The sequence below is a fragment of the Mustela putorius genome, unplaced genomic scaffold (genome assembly GCF_011764305.1).
Source record: "Mustela putorius furo isolate JIRA1106 unplaced genomic scaffold, ASM1176430v1.1 tig00003909_pilon_pilon_pilon, whole genome shotgun sequence".
Lineage (NCBI taxonomy): Eukaryota > Metazoa > Chordata > Mammalia > Carnivora > Mustelidae > Mustela > Mustela putorius.
This window is the reverse complement of record NW_025422057.1, coordinates 15,657,389-15,682,609: the sequence shown is the minus strand read 5'-3', so window position 1 is coordinate 15,682,609 and position 25,221 is coordinate 15,657,389. Positions and strand designations below refer to the sequence as shown.

General features: G+C 45.0%; 1 protein-coding gene across 22 annotated transcripts in view; it reads right to left on the bottom strand.

Annotated features, from left to right (window-relative positions):
* ABLIM1 (actin binding LIM protein 1) overlaps positions 1-25,221 on the bottom strand; it is a 300,318-nt gene that overhangs the window by 165,466 nt on the left and 109,631 nt on the right. Inside the window, exon 1 of one of the 22 annotated variants that reach the window (XM_004763808.3) lies at positions 11,703-11,987. The exons of the other annotated variants lie outside the window; for them this stretch is intronic. Within the exon in view, the coding sequence (XP_004763865.1) occupies positions 11,703-11,718 (16 nt within the window). The 5' untranslated portion in view covers positions 11,719-11,987. Of the gene's footprint in view, positions 1-11,702; positions 11,988-25,221 lie in introns of those variants that run through there. 22 annotated transcript variants of the gene reach the window in all.

Here is a 25,221-nt window from a genome sequence, read left to right as displayed (position 1 = left end):
AAGCGGTTGCTCAGCAGACATGGGTGGGCCTTCCTGCTTCCATAAGTCACCTATCCCAGCTTAATTTACTTGCCTGAGTCCTGAAACTAATCTGATGGCCTAACGCAACAACAATGAACATGGCACCCCTGACTTTTCTCAGCCAGGAGGAATAGTGGTAGTCATAGCAACACGGGCAAACAATCGATGAGCTCTTGCTGTATGCCTGGCATTCTTTTTAATGCCTGATATTTGTGAATGGATTCCATTCTCATAACAGTCCTATGAAGCTCATACTAGTAACACCCTTATTTTCTGATGAGGAAATTGAGACCCCCTGGGAAGTTAAGGGACTTGCCCAAAGTCACACAATCAGTAAACCGTACAGCCGGGATTCGAACTCGGGCAGTCTGGCTGCAGAGCTCCCCATCATAAACACAACTTATTTTTCAGGTAAACCTATAAAATCCTGAAGACTTAGGGGATAAATTTACAAAGCCACCGAGGTGAATGGAATGGTAATTGTCCCACAAGGGAGGAATGAGACAGAAATGGACTCCTCTAGGGAAGGGCTTCACAAGTTCAGGCTTTGAACTTGTCTCTACCAGGAATCCATGCTGAGGGAAGTTTGACACTGCTCTCTATCAATTACAGATCTCATTCCTAACCACCTATATTTTCATCTTACTCTCTCTGAGAGGGATCTTGGGCCATTCCCTTTGGCTCTGAGCTGTGTACCTACCCTGCTCCTTAAAACAACAACAACAACAAAACCCCAAAAAACTCTAGAGATCAGCTGACCTTCAACTAAGTTTAGGGATTACCTATCATGGCAAGAACCACGTTGGAAACTTTTACGAATCAGATTTCATCTACATTCACCCTGACAATAAGATATGGGGAAGGCCGTATGGTTTTTCTCCCACGTTTTTATTTTTGTCAAAGTTTAAGAAATGAAATAGGCCTATAGGCATAAAAAACAAGTTTGCTTATAATGCTTGATGGCAATGGCCCACTCTGCTCCTCCAACCGGCCCATAGGCAGATGTGTCCTGCGTTTGGTGTTTTTCTGGCCATCAGCGCTACAGTTCTTAAACCTGTGCTTACAGCAGCTGGGCCATTACTTTTTAAACATCCTGTTCTCACCAATATGGCAATACCACAATTTTCAGTGAAATCTGTGGTCACTGTTTAAGAATGCAATTATTGCTCTTCTAAACTCTGGGGTGTGTCCTGTGAATAGATTCCCTTTCTTGTACAATTATTTTTCATCTCCCAAATTTAATCATTTCCTTTTCTCCTGCTCACTTACTTTCTTGATAAACAATCTGTCATGGTTATTATTATTTTTTTGATCAGTTTTTGTCATAGATCTAGCCATAATTCTTCCCAATGTTCACACTCATCCAATAACTTACAAAACCTCCCCAACCTGGAGAAAAAAGTGGGTGATCTCAGTACCATTTTTACTGAGGGGAAAAAAAAAAAAAAGATCTCCAGTAGGGTTAAAGCTCGGCTTTCTGTCCTCTGAGAAGGGGCAGAGATGTGGGGCATCTGATACAAAGCCCAGCATCAGCCCCTGGCAGCACACGGCCTCTGGGTAGAGACGATGTGCAGGATATGGGCTGCACGGCTCCAAAGGGGATGCTCCACCTACAGGAGGAGGAGAACAAAGCCCTGTAGGGGAGCAACGCTTGGGCTCTGTAAAGAAGGGGCTTTCACCTCTTATCTCGAAACACTGCCCCATCGTCCTGCATGGGGCTGGCCCTTGACCCCTCACAATCTCCGTCTGCTGCTGTCTGTCCCAGCCTTGTTGGCTCGATTCAGGTTTAGTGTCTGCCTTCTCTGCCTACTTATTACGCAAAACCACAATGTTGGTGTTGCCGCCCAGTGTTTGTGTGGCGTTCCCAGTAGGCATGGCCTTTCCCTGAGGGTGTCTCCCTCCTACCAGCTCCTTCCAATGGCAAGATGCCACACTTGGCTTCTTGTTTCAAGAGTCCAGGATCACGTAGGGTCTTGTTGCACTCAAAAGGGAAGTGAAGGCAGACGTGCCCCAAACCCAAGGCCGTGCCTTTCCTGCTGCACTGGGGGCTTGCTAGGACAGCTCAACCCTCAGACCTTCATGAGTGAGAGGTCACATCTCTCTGAAGCCCCTAAATTATAATATTTCTGGAAATGCTCTGATAGGTCAAAAATGAATGCTATGCATAGCACGTGTTCCCCAGCAGACGGAGGGGAGGAGCTTCTGCACGGATGGTGGGGTGACATGATGCATGACAAACTGCCCAAGGCCTGAACTTGTCCTTGTCTCCCTGGCTGAGAGGCAGAAGCCAGGAAACCTGGTAAGCATGGCGACAGGAAGTGGTGACGCAGAAACACAGGAAAAAATTCTTCTAAATGAAAAGGCGGTTCCAGAAATACCAGGCTTAGAAGCTGATGAGGCCCGAATGGGGGTTTTCCTTTGGCTTTTCTGCTGAACTTCACCCAAGTAGCATTGTACTCAGTGAAGCCACTAGCTCAGTTCTCAATTGTTCTCAAAAAGCACCCCAAAAAAGGACACCACATTCTGGCCAACTTCTGTTTAGGGTAAAGTGATCACTAACAGTTCTACAATGATTTTGTGAAAACTTCTCCAGGGTTGCTGGAGGGGAGGCAGGTGTGTCGGCGGGGGGGAGGGGTAACTGGGTGACAGGCATTAAGGAGGGCATGTGATGTATGAGCACTGGGTGTGACATACGGCTGATGAACCACTGACCTCTACCCCCGTGAAACTAATAATAGGCTCTGTGTTCATCAAATTTAAATTAAAAAAAATTAAAAACCAAAACAAAACAACTTCCTGAATTCAAGGGAAGAAATGCCACTTAACCTAAACATACCCATTAAGCTTCACTCTAAGAGTACCCAGGAGAGAAAAAAGGGTGCTGTTCTGTTTGTATCCGATAAGACTTTAGTGTAGATGTTCTAAACCCGTGGTTTTCAAACTTCAGTTTGACCCACTGAAACATAAAATCGGTTCAACGGATCATGGCCAGCATATTTTAAAAACAGAAGAGAAGACAAAATAAGAGTAAATGCATTGCTTCATGTGACTTTTATTTTAGCCATTTATATGATGAGTGCGCAAGTCCTGGGTCTTGATGTGTGACGATGGATTCCTTGCTGTGGGTAGGTGTGGGGAATGCTGTATTAAGTCCCAGACCACAATCTGGAGGCCCTAAGGCCGAGTTCTGCCCACAGACATGTTTTGTTTGGCCCACACAAGGATTTTCTTGAAGAGAAAGTTGAATCATTTGCCAACATTTAAACATCTGGAGATTTTACATAAAAATTCCTATTTCTAGTCACTCTTGGAAATCTGAAGCTCTGGCCCCTTGGTGCATGTTCCTTCTTGAGAACTAGGTTGGAGCCACAGAGCAGCTTCTCTCTTTTTATTTTTTTAATTTTTAAAAAAATTTTTTATTTTTTTAAATATTTATTTATTTATTTATTTATTTATTTGACACAGAGAGAGAGAGATCAAAAGCAGGCAGGCAGAGAGAGAGAAGGAAGCAGGCTCCCTGCTGAGCAGAGAGCCCGACGTGGAGCTCGATCCCGGGACCCTGAGATCATGACCTGAGCTGAAGGCAGAGGCCTAACCCTCTGAGCCACCCAGGTGCCCCAGCTTCTCTCTTTCGAGGGCTACAGTGTCCAGTTTGCCCTAATCTTCAATCATGTCGGTCACCTGTCTGGCTCTTGGAGGCATCTGTACATCCAACTTCTAGGTGTACCATCCTCAACTCATTCTGACCCATAAAGCCCTCTGTTCACCCTTCCTTGTATTTGCTGTTGTATTAAGTGGCCAACTAGAAGTTCATGCCAGACTCAACTGGCTGTTCTTCCTCAGACAGAGGTTATACTTCCCTGCTTCTGTCTTGCCAATTTGACCACCTCTTTCTCACTTCCTCTTTAACCACTTGTTGCACTCCGATTCATCCTTCAAAGCCTAGCCAGCCGTGACCTTGAGAGCAGAATTAATCACTCCCTGCACTATGTAACATGTTACTTTAACAGTTCTCTGTCTAATACATTTCACATCATACCATAACTACTTCCTTATGTGTCTCTGTTCCTTGCTAGAATATGAGTGCATTCAGGCCAAGAACCGCATTTTATTTGTTTCTATACCTAGAGATTGCTTATCTCTTATTGGATTCTGACCACACATTTCAGTAAGTATACCCATCTTCCCCACCAATACATACCATTCCTTCACATATAAGTTCATTCAGCATCATTGAGCACTTACTATGGAGAAGACACTGTCTTATGGATACCAACTGAATCAAATACCATCCCTAAACATAAGAAACTTATAGACCCCTCAAGGACAATCTTAAATATGCTCTCTTCTAGATAGCCTTCTTAAAAAAATTCCTTTGAGACACTAACTCTTCCTTTGAACCCCCACAGAATATTGTTTATACCTTTTCTATTGCCTTATGTCTCCTTGATTTACATCCTTAGTCAGTACCCCTTTCTACGCTGGCTAATTCAATAACCTACTGAAGGTAGGAACTTTTCACTGTCTTAGGCTACCCCTAAAATGCCTTGCAGAGAGTAGACCTCCCAAAATCTACAATGTGATCATTAAACCCATTGCTATGGTTCATTGTTTCAGATTGGGACCTTTACATATGGCAGAACTACTTGTGTTTTCCAGGTGAGCAGGTAGAACATAACTGGACTCCAGGATAGCAGATACCATTCCCACCATTGGTCCCCAACTCTATTCCTCAATGGCTATCTAGACAGGGTTTCCATGAGTGGCATATAGAGAGCAGTCCAGTAGACACTCATCCAGCCATGGGTTACTTACAGGACCCTCAGTGGACCTCGGAACCCACAGCTCCTGCCATTTTTCTTGGGGGTACTCAGCCTGCTCTTCCATTTCCTATCAGACAGTCCAATATGGAAGGATCTCGATATCTTTTTCTATCATTCTGTTTTTCTTAATTTTTCTTAAACTTCTTTCTTTACAGTGTTTCAAATCATAAACAACAACAGAGATACCACTAGACTATAAGACCAGCTATAGTCGTAGTGAGTAAAACACACCAAATATGAATAATATATTTTAGTTCCTCTAAGACTAAAGAGGGAGTTGTAGCCTTTGTGAGACAAGATATCTACGGAAACCATCTTTCATCAAAGGATTCTAAAGAGCTCTGTGAACCCCAGTAAAAAAGTTCATCTAACCTTTCCAGAATTAGGGACGATGCCTAGAGAGTGGAACATGCCTAGAGAGTGGAACCTAGAGCCTTGACTCCAAATGAGCACTGCCTTCCCCCAAGCCAGGCTGAGCCCCAGTCACTGCTGGGAAGAGGGGCTTTGTATCTTCCTCCCACACCCACTCCCCACCACGCTCTGGACACCCAGTGTCCTATGCTGACAGAAGTCTCTGGCCACTCGAATCTCGCAGAAGGTCTGCTTTATCATGAACTACAGCTTCATTCTACACTGTGGGAAAGTCCGTGGAAACCACACTTTTTGCTCCTCTGTGACATCTGTGCATTGTAGACAAGATAAAGTTAGTCAAATGGAATGGAGAGGCTACTTACAAAAAAGCTCTCACTTTTCTGCTTAAAGGGCTGATCATTTTACCCACAGAAACCATGGATTACCTAGACCATGTCCAAGTGTGGTCCCTGGACAAAGGGCATCGATGCTACCTGGAATTGGCTTGGAATGCAAAACCTTGGGCCTTTCCCCAGACCTACTGAATCAGAAACCCTGGGAGCAGGGTCCAGATATCCGTGTTTTAATAAGCCCTCCAGGTGATTCTGATGCTTGCTGATGTTTGAGGACCACTGCCCCAGACACTAATTTCCCTGGAAGTGTTCAGAAATCCAGCATCTTCATGGTTAAGTCCAAGTATTCAAACAAGTCAGCCTGTTTGATCGCAATGGGCTAGAGACATGAGCCTCTTGGGTCCCCCCAGGGTACACTGGACCATAATAGCATTAATCATGTCAGTGTGAACACAAATACAAGGTTTCAGAGAAAAGAGGTCATGCATACAAATATTCGCCCTCCCCAGTGTTAACAAAATTTGCCCTTGAATACACAGCTCCTGCCAATTTGGGATAAACATACCTCTCAGTATGAGTCACCATCAGACCAACACACAATGAAATAGGAAGCTGGCTGGTTTCTGCTGTGGTGTGGCCAGATCAGGCTCAACCACAATGGGAGAAATCTGCACCACTCACCCATCACTGAACCTTCGGAAAAGTTCTCTGGCTCTCTAATGCTGGCTCAGGAAAACACTCAGCATTTTGACTTCAGCATATTAGAGGCAAACAATACCAGGACTCTTTCTTGCCCCTCAAGGGCTGTGTATATGTCACAGCGGACTCCTCTCCTCAAAGTGAATCCGATGCTGAGATTTTCCTCTTGGTAGGCTGAGTCTACCTTAGGATGTCTTTTCTGCAGGAATTTGGAAAAGTCAATTTGTTGTTTTGTAAAAGAGGGTTTCTGGGATGCCGTACAGGGGATGTCATCCTTTCTGGTCACCTGACCGGGTCATCAGAGAGGCAAGAGGCAGGGCCACCTCTCAAATCTCCACCTCCAGCTTAGGTCCTCGCTGTCTCCATGCTCTTGAGTTCACTCCCTCATCTACAATCACTCCCAAGACCTCCCAGTAAATTCAAGTCAGTATTCCTTCTCTCAGATTTACTTGGACATTCAGCCTTAACTCTAGTACAAATCAAGTCTTCTTTCATTTCTGGATGAACATTTTGTAGATGTCGGTGAGTAGACAGCACAGGGAAAGGGATTAGTTTTCTAATGTCAAATTCTTTCCCTTAGCTTTGGAAATCCCATTATCCGGACAGCCCTACTGTAATGCAGCTAAGCTGGGCATACTTCTGGTGAGAGCAGCACTTCCATCTGTAACATAGTAAGAGCTATTCACACTTGGATTTGTTTTCCCTCTCAAGAGGAGCATGATAAAAACTGGAGCTCCACTCCCTCCAAAGATGCAAAGTTCAGAACTGAGTTGTACACATAAGTCACTAATCAAGACAATTTATTCTGAAACTTGTAGCATTATGGCATCTCCTTTAATAGATAGCTTCTCTTTAGCCCTACTTTAGGATGTCCTGGTCTTTTGTTATCCCTTGAAAATCTTGGGGCTTTTTGAGTTGAGGAAAAGATGAAGAACTAAGACAAGCCCAGGAGTGTGCAGGGCATGAAGCATTAATCTGGGAAGCAGGGTTGGAAAACTCAATCTAGGAGAGGCTATTAGACACTAAAAAGGGGTCCGAGGGGCAACTTGGACATGAGGAATCATGACACCATGGAGAGATCCACCGTCCCCAGAACTCCCCAAGGATGGAGCAGAAATGGGTTTCAGTTACATCAGGTGGTGTGCCTGTACCTGAGTGGGTCGTGTCCATGGCTGTATGGGTGTTGACAGGAGTGGGATTGACCAAGGCAGACACCCTAAGAGGCAGCAGCTCTTCACACCTGGAAAGGCTGTTCTACAAGACTGGATAGGAAGTCAACAAACACTTGAGGAGAGAGCACTTTCTTAAGTTGCACCGGTGACCCAACTGTTGTTTAATTTCCCTTGCGTTTACTTAGGTGGACAGAGTAATTCTAGAAGAATTTACAGAAGGGATGGGCCTTTGAGAAGCATTATAAGGAGGCTGAACTTAAGGTAGATCTTTGACAAAGGCAGAAAAGGAGAATATAGCTATTTCCCACAAGGATAGCAGGTGTAGCATGATGGGGGCTGGAGAGAAGAAAAACCTTCCACGATGATTCAAACAGGACGAATGTGGGGCGAGAGGAGCAGCAGTACAATTAGCACAGACTGGGGATCTAGGTAGGACTGCATGGAAAATCAGCTCCTCTGCTTTTCAGCTTAGCGATCTCTGGCAGGTTTCTAAATTCCTCCAAGCCTCCTCTTCCTCATTTATTGGAGAGGAGGAACACCACTGACCTTGCTGGGTCAAAGATTAAAGACAAGGTATGTAAGGCTCTCAAGGCAACGTCTGTCACTTTGTATGTGTTCAGTAACTGGCAGATTTAATAATAACATTGAAAATAAAAACAAAATAAGATGGGCTTAGATAGGAGTGAGGCGGAGGTAAGCTCAGGACTTAAGGAATCCTCAGTGATCAGCAGGAAGCCTTGAACTTTACCTTGTCACTCATCAAGGTTTTGGAACTGGAAATATGATGACATCAGTGTCCTAAGAGGATTACTTTGGTGCCAGTTTGTAGGACACATTTGAGATACAATATACCACTGTTCTCAGCAGCTACCATGAAACAAGATTGCCATGTGTGTGTGCGGGTGTGCGTGCATGCGTGCCTGTGTGTGTGTGTGTTTCACCTGAATGTCAGAAGGAGATTGAACGTCTCTCCCTTGAGGTTGGACTGAAATGAGTTTCACTGGATCCCACTTTTCCTTAAAAGCAAGTTGGGCCATACAATAGTTTCAAAAATCTTCCAGGACACAGAACAAAACAAAGAAAAAATGGTGTGTCCAAATGTAAAATCCTCTCTACCTTAATGCTGTCTCCCTCACAGCTAAATTCTTATTCTTTCGCATGGTTTCCAAACCATAAGTATCCCTCATTATTTAAATTAGATGAGCGCTCACATAATTTAATCTCTAGTATTTCTTCTCGTTTTCTCTAATAAAAATAATAAATCCCTCTTGTACTTTTAAAGCTTGCACTAGACCATACACATAAGCTAGACAATTATAGCTTTTAATGAGTATAGCGGGCCTCTGGAGTTTAGGTTGATGAGAGTGTATTCAGGAAGACAGATATTGACTGATAAACCCACAAAAGTCTCTCCTACTTATTTGTTACGGGATACAGCAAGGGTAACATGTCCTTGAACACATCAGAGAAATAACCGTTTCATCAAGATTCCTGGATCAATAAGTGTCAGTCCCTGGAAGAGGGTGGGCGACCGGTTAGGGGAAGGAAAGATAGTGAGGGTCAGAATATGTCGGCAAATGTCACTCTACACTAGCAGAAGTGTGAGTTGCCAGCAAGCTTGCTTTCCAGCGAGGGCCAGCCCCCAAAGCAGACAGATACATGCAAGAGAAAAGGACGCCCCAAACCGGTGTGAGCTAAGTCATCTCTAAGTGGAGAGCACATCAGGGAATCCACGTCCCTCCTTCGCAAGGCCCCCCATATTCCTCGGGAGGGAGGCTACCACAATCCGAGCCTACTCAAGGGTGACTTGTGTCAGCTCCAGGAGGAAGAAGCAAGGCATCTCTGGGAGCAAGAAGGAATGCAGAGGACCAGAAGACTCTCGGGATTGAGAAGACACAGGTTCAGGTCCAAGCTCTGAGCACAAGCCAACCTGTTTCAGCTACTGAGAATCTGTGATGGGCAGATACTAAGGAAGCTGTGTGGTCAAGAATTACAGATGGAGACACAGCGCGGCTGCGGGGAGGCTCACCTTCTAGTGAGACAGCCCGTGGAAGTCAACCATGTGGCAAGTGCAGTCACTGACCCATGCCCACCATCTGATGGGACACACCGAAGATGAACACTGGGTCCAAGGAGCTGCCGCATGACCTTGAACAATTCACTTACCCTTTCCAAACCCCCGTTTTCTCATCTCTAGGGTGAATGCCTGGGCTACGTGCTCCCCTGGACCCCTCTCACTTTAAAAGTTATGATGGAATTCCTCTCTTTCCACAGAAGCTCTTGTGTACCTGCCCCAAATCCTGCCTCCCTCTGTTGCTGGCAGAGGTTGGTGCAATCAGAGAGCTGGGAGGTGGCAGCACGGACTGGCACAGACCTTAAAATAAAAAAGGAACAGCCTTTAATCAGTGGCTAAGGGCTAAGATAATTCTAGTATGTGACCTCTCGGTGGCCCGTGCCAATGTTCCGGTTAGAGAGTGGCTACTGTGTTATGAAGCAAATGTGAACCCAGGCGATCAGTTTGGGTTTTGAGGCATCTGCAATGGCTTAGAAAGAGAGCTGCTCTTTGGGGACCACTGATCTATGATCTGTCCACCACACAGAGCAAGTCTGGGGCTTCCCTGGGCCCCACGGAAAGGGAATCAAGAAGTGGCTTTTGCAATTCCCTTTCCCATTATGCATAAATTACTTATACTGGGGACACAAACTCAAATCCATTAGCAATGGAGGTCAGGGCTGGGTTGTTCCAGTTGAGAAGGAGGTATGAATGAAGAAACCTGGCCTTTATTAAATGTCAGCATCTGTATTTGTTATTCTGAGGGTTCCTGAAAATATTCCTAAAAAAGAGAGCACATCAGTAGAAGCATCTATATGTGCACCCAAACATTTCATTCAATTACCACTTACTCAGTGAAAGACCAAAGCTACTGACAGGCTTACGAAAGATACACAGGAGGAGGATGGATGGAGCAGAACCGCATTTCTCTTTGTCCTAAGGTGCAGCCTTAACACTGTGAGCTCTCGTGATCCTATTTCTCCGGCCATCCATTAGTATAATAAATCCAAACTGTGTTTCCAGCAACAAGGATCAATTTGAGTTCAGCGTGTTCACCTCAAAGTCATTCCCTGTAGGAGCTTTAAGTGAAAATAGATACAAATAAATCACTGAAATGATTCAAGACAGCCCCAAAAGAACAAACATCCGTGTTTATGGAAGAAGTTATGTCCCACAATAAGAAAGTGTGGCAGGATAAATCTAAGCTTACCAAAGAGCAAAATTAAAGGGTGGCTATTCACATTATAAAATCATGTGGTAGAGGTCCCCAAGACATATATTATTAAGAGGGAAAAAAAATCAAGTCACAGAAAAATGATAGAACGATCTCATTTTTATACTCCTCCTGACTATCTGTCTTATTCCTGTCTAGAAAGATACACAATATTAACAATGTTATCTCTAGAGAGAGGGGGGAATTGAGGTTGGCAGGGTAGGGACAAGGGACTTTCACTTTCTGCTCTCTGTTCTGCACATTTCATTCTAAGATATATTTTATATATTACTTGGATAATTAATATCAAGGATTGCTGTATTTCTTTACAAGTTCCAGATAAACTAATAATTTAAACTATCATTTAATTCCTAAAGATTTAACTCGCATTTCAGGACCACGCCCAGTTCATAAATAATGTACACCTGCGCAGAGCGCCCCACCCTCTCTCTCCCTTTTGACATTCTCCTCGCCACTTGAATTGCCCCCTTTGACACACATCGCATCCTTTGAAAAGGTGTTTGGATGGGGTGATTAGGGATGCCGCCGAAATGCCGGGTGATCAAGACAGCACACCTGAAACCTTCAGAACAGCTCGCTTCTCTTTTCAGCCCATCCCAGCTGGGCTTGGGCATGTCCCAGAGCAGCAGAAGCCCGGTCGAAGGTCCCTTTCATTACACATCTTCATTAACTGCCTGATTGCAGCGGGGTAAGGAAGAGAATGAAGGCTAGGATGGGGGCAGGAAAGCAACTCTCAAACACAGCACAAATTTCAAGACGCGATAATCAAAAGAGACACACATCCAGGAGCTCAGCTGTGCAAACACTCCAGAAATAGGATACGCTTCAGACGCCGCGGCTAAATTAGAGGTTCTTAATGACTTCACAATACGGAGGTTCTCGCACCAAGAATATGTCTGCCTGGCTTTCGATTGATCATCCCCCATTAGGTGGCCGAGCCCTGCAGCACCATTGCAACTTCTGCAACCATGCACGGGGATCGATATTTATAATTACCTTTCTCCTTCACCATGGCAACCGGGTCCTCTGGCCAGCAGCGCGGAAGGAAAGAGGAATCAAGTCTAGGAGTGGGAGCGCTCCTGGGCGGACAGATCCGCGGCTGTAGACGCTGCGAGGAAAAGCCCCGGGCATCCACTCGCGAAGTCCGGGGCTGCTTTCTAAAATCCCGCCCCCATCCCGGGGGGCCGAGCTCCGGTGCCCGCCCCGCGATCGCCGCCGAGTGGCGGCCGCGCCCAGCTCGGGGACTCTGCCCTTGGGCCGAAACCACTCGCTACAGCTGCTGCTGTAACAAATGCAAAATTCCACTGTCCTAATCTCTGGTCACCGACACCACTTTGCATTCCTCGCACCCAGGCTGGGGAAACCGGCACAGAACGCTCCCTCCCCGGGTCTGATAAATGATTGCCAGAAGAGGGGGGCCGAGGAACAGCCAAGGGACTGTTTCGATAAATAAAACTAGTCAATTGTTAGCTCATTAGTTTCCTATTACTTCTGCTCGCAATTCTTAGTCCAGCTTCTCTGGGACACACTGAATAGATAAAATTAACCATAGTAGAAAAAGGAAAACATAATGCCAGTGACTCCAAGTTCATTTTCTTCAACTTCTGAGGCTCAATTATAATGAATAAAGATTGGCCTGGCGCTCACCTCCGCCCCCACCCGCCCCGCCCAACACGGTTTTCCTGAATGGGGATGGGGGAGGAGGTCGGGGAGAAGCCAGAGGGGACCCGAGACAATGAGAGCCAGCCGTGGAAGAGGATCTTTCAGGATTCAGTTCCTTCCAGGATCAAATTCAGGATCAAAGCAAAAATCTGACTTATCCAGTTAGGTAGGATTCCGACCGTCCACTTTCTCTTTGCTTCCTTGGAGTTTTCTAGACAAGCCCCTTGAATATATGCATGTATGAGGGACGAACCCTAGCCACAAAAGTGGGGAGCAAACAGCTGCACCCGCACCACTCACCCCCCACCCCACCCCACCCCACCCCTCCAGCCTGGCGTAGCCACAGTGGCTACTGATAAAGCTTTTGCTTTCTGACCCACAGGGTCAAAGGTTGGTCTCCAGGGAGCAGAGGACCTCTGGGTTCGCAAAGCCCACACCCACCCCATTTCAGCACCTGTCTCCCGAACTCAGATCATTCCGCCGGCCACACGTCACATACATCCACCACGTGGGAGAAATGTGATGAGTAAGAGACAAAAAGACAGCCGTAGCCCCACTCCGGCAGAGCGGCAGATAGCCAACACATCTTTCCCAACCAGAATGCACAGCGCCAGTATTAGACTGTATTTATTGCAAATATTGTAACGTGTTGGGTCTGAGAGAGCCAGGGTAGCAGAAAGGAATGAAGTCAATGCACCTGCCTCATCTTTGACTGGGAGGTTGTTTATAGCCCCGATGAGGTTCAGTGCGGGGTGGGGGTGGGGGGGCGGAGGCCCTTTACTGCTGGTTTTCTGATGGGTAACAGTAGCAGATCTCAAGCAGCTGTGACATTCCTACATCTGTGACTCAGGGCTTTACTATTAATAGCTTGAGTGTCTCAGCCTGTAAGGGCCAAGTCCTGTCCAAACCCTGAATTGTCTTTTCTGTGAAACATACTTGGCCCACACTCTCCCTGCCCCCACTGTGGCCCTACAGGTCGGGTTTTTCCTAAGTCAGCAGCCAGCTGGAGCCTAAGTGCGAAAGAGCCTTGAAGCAGCTTTTCCAACCTCCATTCATACGTAGTACCAGCCAAGGGTTAGAGCAACCCCGGCAACTTGGAACTTGCAACTTGCAACTTGGGAGAGATGGGCGGAGCTCAAGCGCATGGAGGGGACAAACCCTTTAGGTTCCCAGATTTCCGTGCACGAAGGCTGTACTCGGCTGCGTCTCCCACCCCTGATCACCCTCAGAGGTTATAAAGAGATGCTGACAAGCAGAATTAACCTCAGAGAAGTGGAATTAGTTTAGTGCTGTGAGCCTAGCAGGTGAATTTATTTTATTACCTTTTTGCTGCATGGGCTCTGAGGCACATCTCTCCAAGGCTTTCGTGGTATTCAGCTCAAAGCTAAGGCAACCGAGCTCTCTCGTCTTTCTCCCTCCTTTCCTCTCCCAGCTGGTACATGACAGTGAAACATAGTTGGGTTTCTAGTCCAAATCCAATCCTATGTAAGTGTTCCAGATACTATAAATGCAATTAGTTCAATTTCTCTTTTACTCGGCATGACAGTTTTTAATCCCGAGGTTTATTAACCAAACTGGTCCCTTTTTACACTTCCGAACAGAAGTGTACAGAAACCCTGATTTAGAAAGGCTCTCTGGCAGCTTTAGGGACTAAGCTCCTGGAGTGACAGTTGGTGGCTATTCATTTTTCAGAGCAGGCTTTTCTGAAGGAAAATACTACATAGTGGTTCAGAGAGATTCCCTCCCTCCTGTGTTTTCCATGGAAAGAATTTTCCTGCACCACAAAGTGAATGAGTCACCAGCATTTAGTTGCTAAATAACAGTCATATGGCTAAAGTTCTCCCAACAGTCAGACACTGCTACTTTAGGATAAAAGCATCCACTCGGCACTTTTAAGATAACCAAAGAGGGTATTACTAAAAGTTATTTTTGGAATGTGGGAGCGTAAAACTAAATTGTTTTTGTCTCCTTGCCTCTGGCTGAATAGTTCATAGCTTAGAGAACAGAACGAAAAGGTTGATATTTTCTTCTTTTTAATTTTTTTACTTTACAATGCAGCAAAATAAATCAAGAAAAATATAAGGTTCACAAGATGGCAGGACTTTTTGTTCCTATTTTTAGAGATGATTTCCAAAGAACTTATCTCCATCTTATTCCACCCAAATGAGATAAGACTTCATAATACAGACACCAGCCCAAGGTTTTATTGGTCATTTTATTCACCCAAAATGACTCCCTGCCGCCCTTTTCATTCACTCACAAAATGAAGTCAGGGCTGGCCACAAGTGACCGAAGGACAGGAACCATTTTGTGGGAGAGAAAAGCTTTGCTCGCCTACAGCTACTCTTGGCGAAAACTCAAGAGTACATCATTTCAACAGAAGCGAAGCCAATGGAAAGGGAAATGCTGCAACCAGAACAAGCCACCTGGCAGAGCCCACTTCCTCATCGTCCTCTCCCTTCCACAGATTGCCTACTGCTTGTGCACCTGTACGGCAGGAATTTCAGGACCCCTCCGTGACTTCAGGACCCCGGGTTTCCGGGTATCACACATCCCTCGATGCATTTGGACTCAGGGGCAAAAGCGCATGCAAAATCCTTTCTAGAGGAATTCAGCTGAAAGAAAACTCAAGAATGAGTTCCTTACTTGCTTTCTAGGTCATGCTTACGTTAATCACCCTCACTGTGGACATGTCTGGAGCATCTACTGTGTGCCAGAGACTCCTGGGCTGGCAGTTCGAACACAAGATGAGAGAAACCACTGCTTCGGAATTGCTTAACATCTGCTGGAAGGGATTCATACATGTGAATGTGCTCCATGAAATTAGGAAGGTGTTCAAGAGAGCAGTAGGGTGTCGAGGATTCCAGGCATTGCTGAACCCCAAACTGAGAGCTGGGACAGGCTTCCAGGAGGAGTGAGAGGACAATTAAGGGCTGCCGAGTGAAGAAAGGGGCTAAGATCATTCATTCCAAGCAGAGGTCATGGGGAGCAAGAAGGTGTCAAGAAGCTCTTGGTTCATGGGGAAGAGGGAAAGGCTCGAGCTAAGGCCTGGGTGCTAGGTAGCAGCAGAGGGCTCTGAATGCCACACTAGAGAGGTAGGACCTTAGAATTGATATGGTTAGAGTCTCAAACCTGGGTTCCCATTTCTTTCCAAATTAAGTTCAAAAGAATTTGGCCCCATCTCAAAGTCAGCTGTCATCTGATTCCAACGATATTGCCTCCTCCCTCCATTTTAGGTGGGTTAGTGTATGCAGGTCCAGAAGTGTCTATGTACATTAGTTTATTTAAATATTTCCTTGATACCCGGAATAAAATGATAGCCATGTTCATCCCTTAAAATGTGCAGCATTTTAAGTAACTCCAGCCATCTGGGACTATAGTAATGGTTTCATACCCACCACCAAGCTGTGAGTTCCAAGTAGGGTTTTGTGACTTTCTAGATCCCCAATGGTATAGTTTGCAGATCTCCAGAGATGAAAATAATAGGGATGCTTTAAATGCAGACACCTGGTTCCCACCCAAGATCTGATGGTGCAGATTCTCTGCAGAGGAGGCTGGAGCTGCGGCCGGCTCCTTAAGTGACTAAGGACCCCGGGCCCGGCACACTGGCATGTAAAGCAGGAGATGAATGAATATGAGATGTCCGGACACAGCTATACACCGAGCTGCCACATCTAAAAAGGAACCCCTCTCAGTTGGCTAAAATAACAATCATCCGGACATTCACTGCGATCTTAACGGAAATTTAGTGGAAGTGATGATTCCAGAGTTTCATATGGCCTGAGACAAAGTCCTAAATGTCTGAGCCCTCTTGATCTACTCTCATGTCCTCAACGGAGAATTCCTAGGATTTTTTCCATATGAATCTCACGGAATCGATGCCCAGCAAAGTTCTTTTCCATGAATTCCTCAAGTAGAATCATTTCACATTTGTATGCAAAACTTTCCCCCACGGTCCTTCTCAGAAGCCAGATCTGAATTTAGACCTGAGCAATAGTTTACAGCTTAAGAACAATCATTAAGGTATATTTAAGCCTTCCTATAAATAATCCACTGAAGAGATAAACTGCAGAGTGCACATAAAACAAGCCATTTCCCTACATGAGTACTGGAACCTATTACCGGAATTTGAAGGATCTCTTGATAGTAGAGTTTCATGGATTTTAGCCTAATTGGAGGCATGTGAGAAGTTCACAAGAAATACAGAAATAGCTCTGAATTACTTGGGGAAAAGGTCCTTTTAAAAAGCTTATTATTAGCTTTATCTTTTTTCTTTAATATTTTCTAGGTAGAAATACAGGTAGTGGGGAAGAATGATGGTCACTTTCTGTCATCGGGAACTGGGATGGCTTCCCAAGCAACACTCCCTTCCTCCTGGTCCTTAGGGCCACCAGCGCTCTGGGCTTGACTATAGGGCAGTGAAGATTTACATGTTTATTTTTGCAAAAGGCTCCTGGCTTTCTGAGGAAGGGATCACATGTGAGTATCTGTATCCACACAGTGATAGGCACAGAGTAGGAAAGCAACATTAGATGAATATTCACAATAAATGTCCCTAGCTCATCAGAGTAAGTCAAAATACCAGATAAGGGTTCACTTTTATTTTTTTTTCATTTTTTTATAGTCAAATAGACTGACTTAAAAGTCTAACTCAAATACAATAAAAGTAAATTCAGTATCATATGTAAGTCAATTTAGCAGTTGCTTAAAAGTATTTGTGAAGATGCAAACCCATAATGCACCTTGTTTTGAAAGCAAGCTGAAAAGAAATATAACCGGGTAGGCGTCTTAACAAACCCTCAGTACTACTTTTGTCACCACTTACAGAATGTTTATAATGTGTCTGCCACTATTCTAGTCTGTTTACATTTATCACCTCACCTAATCCGCATACCAGCTGGGTGAGATAATATTATCACACATAAGGAAAGATCCCAAACCATAGGCCCTCTCTTTGCTCTGTTGGGCCTTCCCTTTACTGGAGGTCGTGAAAGAGCCTCTCCTTCCCTGTACATGCCGCCCCACACACACACACACACACACATTCTCAATGTACATTGACTTCTCGGGCATTTCCAAAACACCTGGCACAACAGAAATGATGTTGCATTTTGCCTTCTTTGTATAGAACCATCTTCTCTTGATACCTTATCCTTTGTTAGTTCTTGGACTTCTTATGATAGGCCCTGATAGGTAAACAGGTAAACTGCATCATGACCTTGGCCTGTTGGGCTCGTCCTTGGCTGGACGAGGGAGGATAGTATACCAGATCTACATGTTACATCTTTTTTTGTTTTTTTCTAAGATTTTATTATCTGTTTGAAAGAGAGAGACAAAGAGAGCCCAAGCAGGAGGAAGGGCAGAGGGAGAGGGGAGGGACATCCCCACTGAGTGGGGAGCCCGATGTGGGGCTTGATCCCAGGACCCTGAGATCACGACCTGAGCTGAAGTCAGATGCTTAACAGACCAAGCCAGTCAGGTACCCCCATATCACGTCTTTTAAGATACCATTCAATCACCTGTCCTGTGGAATCCTTCTCAAGGACTAGCATTTCTATGGTTTACATAGGAAGACAATTTTAAAAATTGGGGGAGTTGGATCAAAAAATTTTTGCAGGGTTTACAAAGCCTGCATTCGTTTCCCCCCGCCCCCCATTTAGCCTTACAACTCTAATTATGCCCACTCCCACTCTGGCACACTCCCAGAAAATAACTTCTCTCTCATTCTCCCTTGACATTCCAGCCGTCTTCTGTGGGACAGTCCAAAGGAAGCATGTGGCATGCACAGCCATTAGCACATCTGCTGCCCCCAGAAGGGCACCACTGTCACCCAACATACGTCTCAGTAGGTTTCTCCAGTTCTTGCTGCAAGGACAGAAGGGGCTGTGCACCCAACGCTGTTTGGAAAACACTGTAACATGTGGGAAAAAATAGGCATCGATTTCCTATAAGATGCATATGTCAGAGGGAAAGTAAGTCCTAAGGCAGACTTGTCCAAGGTTATGCAATTACTTAAAATGGGTCAAAACTCCTGATGTCTTCCCTCTACCCAGTGGTTATGCCACTCTGTCACGCTGGTCACATAGGCAGCCTGATCAAGCACAGCCAGGGTTTGAACCCCAACTCCACCGTAGGCTGAGTAACCTTGGGCCCATTTGCTGTCCTTGGCTTTCAGCGGTCTCCTCTGTGAACGGTAATAATACGCTCCAGTTGTGGGGTGGTGGGGACCGGGCGGCTTCAAGGGCGTGCAGCCCATGCGGTTATGCAGGACCCGTGTTCAGAAGGGCCCTCCATTTGGTTTAATGCTTTGCTCTTGTCCCATTGGTATTTGTAAGAATTTTATCTCTGAACTTGTGTTTTGTAGATGACATCCAGAGGGACAATGGAGCTTGCGTGTGAGCAGATGAGACAGATGCAGGATGTGTGACATCATGCCTGCCGCCCATCTGCAGATGGTGTTTATAGCGCACCATGAGCACAGAACTCCAGTGGACCCAAGATGCATGCGGGGAGCAGGGAAACGCAAGGTGAGCGCAGTTACGTCTACCACTGAATAAACAGGGATGCTGAGAGAGCAATTTCCATTTAGATTGGAATACTTGCTTGAAATCCAGACAGAAGGCAGTGGTGATCCAGAAAACAACTAGCCAAGGAACCCTACCCTATCCTTTCTGACTCTTGTTACCTCCTTGTATCAGCCAACCACTTACATTGAAAATGACGACATAGAAGGAACACTGCTCCCTTCCGGCTCTCAGCAAGCAAAGACAGGGAGCCCAGCAGAATGTGTGCGCATCAAGAGGCAAAATTAAAATAGTTGAGCTGTGTGTATATTTCCCTCTTCTTTATTTATTTATTTATTATTAGTAAATAAACTTAAGTTTATTTAATAAGAAATATATTTTAAAATAAAATTAATATTATTTATTTATTCTTCTTTATTTCCCTCTTCTTTATTTTACTTTTTTTTTTTTTTAAAGATTTTATTTATCTATTTATTTGTCAGAGAGAGAGAGAGCACGGGCGAGTGAGCACACAAGCAGGGGAGGGGTAGAGGAAGAGGGAGAAGCAGGCTCCCTACTGAGCAGAGAGCCTGATGTGGGACTCCATCCCATGACCCTGGGATCACAACCTGAGCCGAAGGCAGACACCCAACTGACTGAGCGACCCAGGCATCCCCCTACTCTTCATTAAAGAATAAATTGCATATAGATCTATAGTCGATGAGATGGTGTCATTTCCATGATTCCACATATGAGCTAAATGCTCTTCTATTTGCATTCAAAATGAGCACCACACAATATAAACATGAATGGCCCAATTCATGTTAAAAATTTACAATTTTATTTTAGGAGGACCTGGGTGGTGCAGTTGGTTAGGCTGCCCACTCTCGGTTTCAGCTCAGGTCGTGATCTCAGGGTTTTGAGATCGAGCCCCACGTTGGGCATGGAGTCCGCTTCAGATTCTCTCTCTCTCCCTCTCTCTCTGCCCCTCCCACTTATGCTCTCGCTCTCAAATAAATAAATAAAATTTTAAAAATGAAATTTTACTTTATTTAGGACATTTAATAGCAAATAAAAATACCATGACAAGGTGAGAAAAAGAGTGTGGAATAACATGTTATATTTCAATAATATATTTCAGAAAAAGAGTGTGGAATGATAATAATACATCATATAATATAATCCTAAAATAACATATTTTAGGATTTTATTTATTTTTATTGGAGCACGAGAGTGAGAGGGAGAAGCAGACTCCCCGCTGAGCAGGGAGCCTGATGCAGGCCTTGCTCCCAGGACCCTGGGATCATGACCCGAGCTAAAGGCATATACTTAGCTGACTGAACCACCTAGGCACCCCTATATTTTAGCACCTTTAATGGTATTTGATTTCTGTACTTTAAACAAGGTGCCCCACATTTTCCTTTTGCACAGGGCCCTGCAAATTCTGTGCCAGGCAAAGGGTGAGGACGAGAGGCGCTCTGTATGAGATGAAACTGCCCCCCGCCGAGCCCCAGTACAAGGAAAGGCAATAACCATTGTTATGGTCTAGCCTCTTACTGCTTCATCAGTTTACAACAAAATAGGACAGACTTGAAAATGGTAAAATCCCAGTTTTCAAAACCATTTTAGGATATCAGGAGCCTTTTGAAAATACTGAATCTGGGGGACTTAACTTACAATGCCTTGAAGACTTTTAGTACCTCTCAATACCTTGGTATATGACCTTTGCTGCCATATGAGAGAAGGCATGCGATGCCCACTATTAAAGTGAGAATGGATGTTAGTGTCAGGAAAGCTTCCCAGGAAGACAAAGTTATTCTTCTCAACCCACTCACTCATCCAGCAGGTACCGACTGAGTGCTTACTGTCAGACCCTCTTGTAGGTGCTGGGATATATCACAGCAAATAAAAGAGAAATCTTTGCTGGATGGAGCTTACATTCCAGTTAGGGGGAGGGTTGCTGATATAATAAAATATATAAGTAAAAAATACATAGATGGTAAGAACTCTGGGGGGAAAATCAAGGCTGGAGAAGAACACGTTGGGGGAAGGAACTGGGGTTTTAAGTGGGTGGCCCAGGAGAGCCTCTTTGAGAAAGTGTCATCTGAGTAGGCCTGATGGGGTTGGGAGTGTGCGCAGTGTGACGTCTGTGGAAAGAACCCCCCGGAAAGCGTGAATGGTAAGAGTGAAGGTCATAAGGTAGAACTCACCCAGTGTGTTCAAGGCCCCGTGGGGGCCAGTGAGGCTGGAGGTGGTGGGGTCCACTGGTCCCGGCAAAGACCTTGGGTTTTATAGGTGAGTGAGGCAGGAAGGCTCTGAGCAGAGAAAGGTGAAGTATATGATGGTCATTTCCTGGCCAGGATTGTCCTGGCTTCTGTGTGGTGACCAGAGGAAAGGAGAGGGGGCAAAGATGCAAAATGTTGCATTGATGCATGAAATTAAAAAAAAAAAAAAAAAAAGAGTTTCAGAGTGAGATGAAATCAGGACAAAATGAGATGAAGGAAAAGATGGTAGAAATAAGGAATGAACGCTGCGGACCAAGATAGTATCAATAGCAATAAATGAAACACCAAAGAACAGACACTAATACAACATCCACTTTTTAGCATAGGAACGGGCTTGAACTGATCTCAGTGAATGCAGAACAAAGCACCTAAAACAATGAGTGGGAGTCAATAGATGTTCAAAATAAAGGAAGACTTTAAAAAACCCTTATGTCCTAGATGTGGAGAACATAAAAAAGAGAGAAGCTATATTCAAAGATTAACCCACAAGGACATCCTGAGGGGCGCCTGGATGGCTCAGCCAGTTTAGTGTTTGCCTTTGGCCCAGGTCATGATACTGGGGTCCTGGGATCAAGCCCTGCATCAGGCTCCCTGCTCAGTGGAGAGTCTGCTTCTCTCTCTCTCTCTGTCTTGTGCTTGTGCCTTCTCTTTCTCTCTCTCAAATAGGTTTACACTTAACAGATTTAACAAATATAGATACAATATTTTGGCAAAATTTGACATAGGATGCTAAGTCCAAGTCCTAGCCAGAGCTTCTGAATGTCACAGGGTATCATTCCCCATTTATCCAGGCAGAAAAAACCTACAACCCAGAAAAAGAGAAAAAGCTCAGGCTCACCTCCGACTTCTCAACAGCAACACTGATGTGTAGAAGACCATGGGGCAATACTTGGAAGTCTGGAGAAGGAAAGGTTCCCAAGAACTTCACATGCACAGTCAAAAGGTTCATACAGGCAACAGGCAAACCACCACAAACACAGGGCACTCAGGAAATACACCTCCACACACCCTTCTTGGTAAAACCGTTTAACAACAACATTGGCTCACTACTGGGTTATGGTTCTAGAAGAAAATGGGAATGTCCTGAGCAAAGAAGGCAAAGAACAATGTGCGAACAACACCAGAGGGACAAAAACCAGGAGCTGGGTGGGAGACAAGGCCCAGAGGGCGACTGTGCTGGTTTTCCCAGCAGGAAGAGAGTGACCTGCACCAGACCAGCCAAGCTTCTCAGTGTTGGCGTCCTTTAGAAGAGTCTGAAAGCACACCACCCAGTTGCTTGTCTTTGCTGAGAGCTGAGGCTCGATCTCATGACTGTCTTAAACGTCCGCCCTCGTTTCTTAGACTTAAGGCAAATGTATCTCCGGCATTCTTTAAGAAAAGGAAGGTGACATACCTTTGCCTTTTTACTGCTTATTTTATTTTTTTTTCCAGATGCTTAGTTCAAAAATTGAAATTGTTACTACTTTATTTATATCTAGGATTTCCGTAGTATCTTTCCTCCAGAAAGAGGATACACTAGTTCAAAGGATAGTCACATAGGTTGTTTTTATTTTTTTAGCTTTACAGTTATTTAGTCTATATGTTCATGAAATGCCATGAAAATCCTCATGACAAGACTTTCACTTATCAACACAGAGTCTTGTCCAGGTGTAACTACATGCCTTGGGGGACCCTGACCCATCCACTCCTCTTCTGTTCCCATTCTCCCCCTCTTTTGCATAGGTACTGAGCCATATGACTTCTTGCCTTGGCCATGGCTGACTGGATCATTAGTAGACCCTGGAAGGCGGGAGGGATAGGAAACCTCGTACATCAGCTGACCAAACACTTACAGTTTATATTCCGCCTTGAAAAAGATGAGCAGGGCCAACTAGGTTTTCACTCTTGGGAATCTGAACTAAGACACATAGAGAAAAGTCCCAGTCAGTGGTGGGTACTTGTATTAAAAGGTCAGGTAAGTCCAGGCAAGGAGGCCACCTTACCAAAATTCTGAGGGGAACAGTATCAGAGGAAGCCAGCTGGGAGGGAAGAGAATAGGATGTTCCCTAAAACTGAACTGATAGTCCTGGAAGGGACTGGAATTTTATACTTCTGGAGACCTGGCGGTTCAGCATTTCCTGGGTTCCTATGAAACTTCTTTATCTTCTCAGACTATCCTTTCTCCCCTCGTTTGTTTGCTCGTATCTCCTTGGCATCCACTTCTACAATTCAGACCTGGTTACTAGAAACCTCATCATGGGTGAGTTAATGCATCTGGAAGCTGTTTCCAGGCAATGACTGGTGGGGAGGTTGCAGACAGAGCAATGCCCCAGCTGGGATATTTCTGAGGCACAGTCTACATTACCTCCCCGAGTTCCCAAGGAGTTCAGTTTGGGCTACCTGGGTAGCCTTGGGTAACTAGTTTGATAATTTACCTTTTATTAGCTTCACTCTCCTACCCGCGTTTCCTGGATCACCTCCTAAATAAATAACTTGCCCTCAAGTCCTTGTCTCGGGGTGTGCTTTGGGGGGTGTTCAAAACAAAAGACAACCTAAGTTATTCATATTTTTATGACACAAAAGAAAGAAAAATTGGTCTTGGTCCTCTGATCACTTTCGACCCGTCCTTTACTTTACATCTGAGACAGATTCTAAAGAGAATAGATTCTTCTTCTCTCAAGAGAATCGGTGACTCACGGGATCGTTTTTCTGGACAAACATCATGGCATTCGTATGCACACACTGTGCTAATGCGCTTCTTCCTTTAGAATATGTAAATGCACCTACTTGCCTGAACTCACCTGACAGGTGTGCGAACTAACCACCGCCTCATCAACAAACAGGACCCCCACATGTCTGTTAGCCCGCAGTTCTGTTTTAGGGAGGAGGATGTGACTTATAACCTTTTTCGAGTTCTATGGCAATGAGTCCTTGTATAATGATGCCCTGTTGTGTTTACGTATATCCGTGAGATCTCTTTAAAGACTTTCACGCAGACGAACGTTTGTACAATCCAATCAGAGACTGTGCTGGTCTTACAATACGCCATGTCTCACGTTGGCTGTATTTCTGAAGAGGTAGAGAAGGTAGTTTTGTTCTCTTCCTCCCTTCCTCCTAGTCCCCAGCAAGCTAGAAAACACGCCGCATACGTATAAGCTTTGTTAGGGTTTGCGAAGATTAGAGGGAGGTTGGGAAGAGAAATATTTAGAACTTCAATCGCTCTTGGTTTTGGATCTGGGTTGCACAATATAGTTTTTCTCTTCCTGAATAAAATACCCTTAGAGTGCTGAGCCTTTAGCAGTAGGCTTTGCTGGCCATCACGTTCACACACAGGAAAAAGCACAAAAGCCCTAAGAATGGCAGTAAGCTGTAGCATCACGCCGCTGAAAGCAAAGTGGGCAAAAATCAGGGGATCATGAAAAGAAATGAACAACAGTTGACTCATTCATTATGCTCACAGATATCCACTGAGCATCTACAATATGCGTAACATCACCACTGAGAGGCTGAAGGTGGGCTAGAGGTCAAAGATGCCTAGTAAGCCCTCGATGGGCTTATATTCGAGTACGGCAAATAGCGCAAGTACCTGAATCACGCTAAAGATGGAGCAAGGTGCCGGAAGCAGAAATACCGAGAAAATGCTACAAAGGTTTGAGGGAAGGAATACTTGCTGCCTTGGGCTCACCGCTTCTCACCAGCTGTTCAAACAGAATATGATCTAGACTGTCCTGGTACCTAGACCGAGATGCTAACCAAACGTGTGTTAGAACCAGCTCCTTGTATTCTCTTTAAACTCTTAAAACAAATAGATTTACCACGATCTACGTTAGCACAAGTTCATCTGAAGTATTACGAAACAAATTAACATCACATGGTCTTTTTGTCAAGAATAATCCTGGACCTATTGATGACCTTAACAATAGGCAGCAGGTCTGGCTCCCAAGTGATCACAGAATTGGACTGCACCCTTCAAGGACAGGTCCTTGCCGGAGGAAAAGATAACAGATGAGCATATCCAGCTACTTACTAGAATCACATGATAGCACTTCAGGGAAAAGGGTGATATGAAACAGAACTGGGACCTGT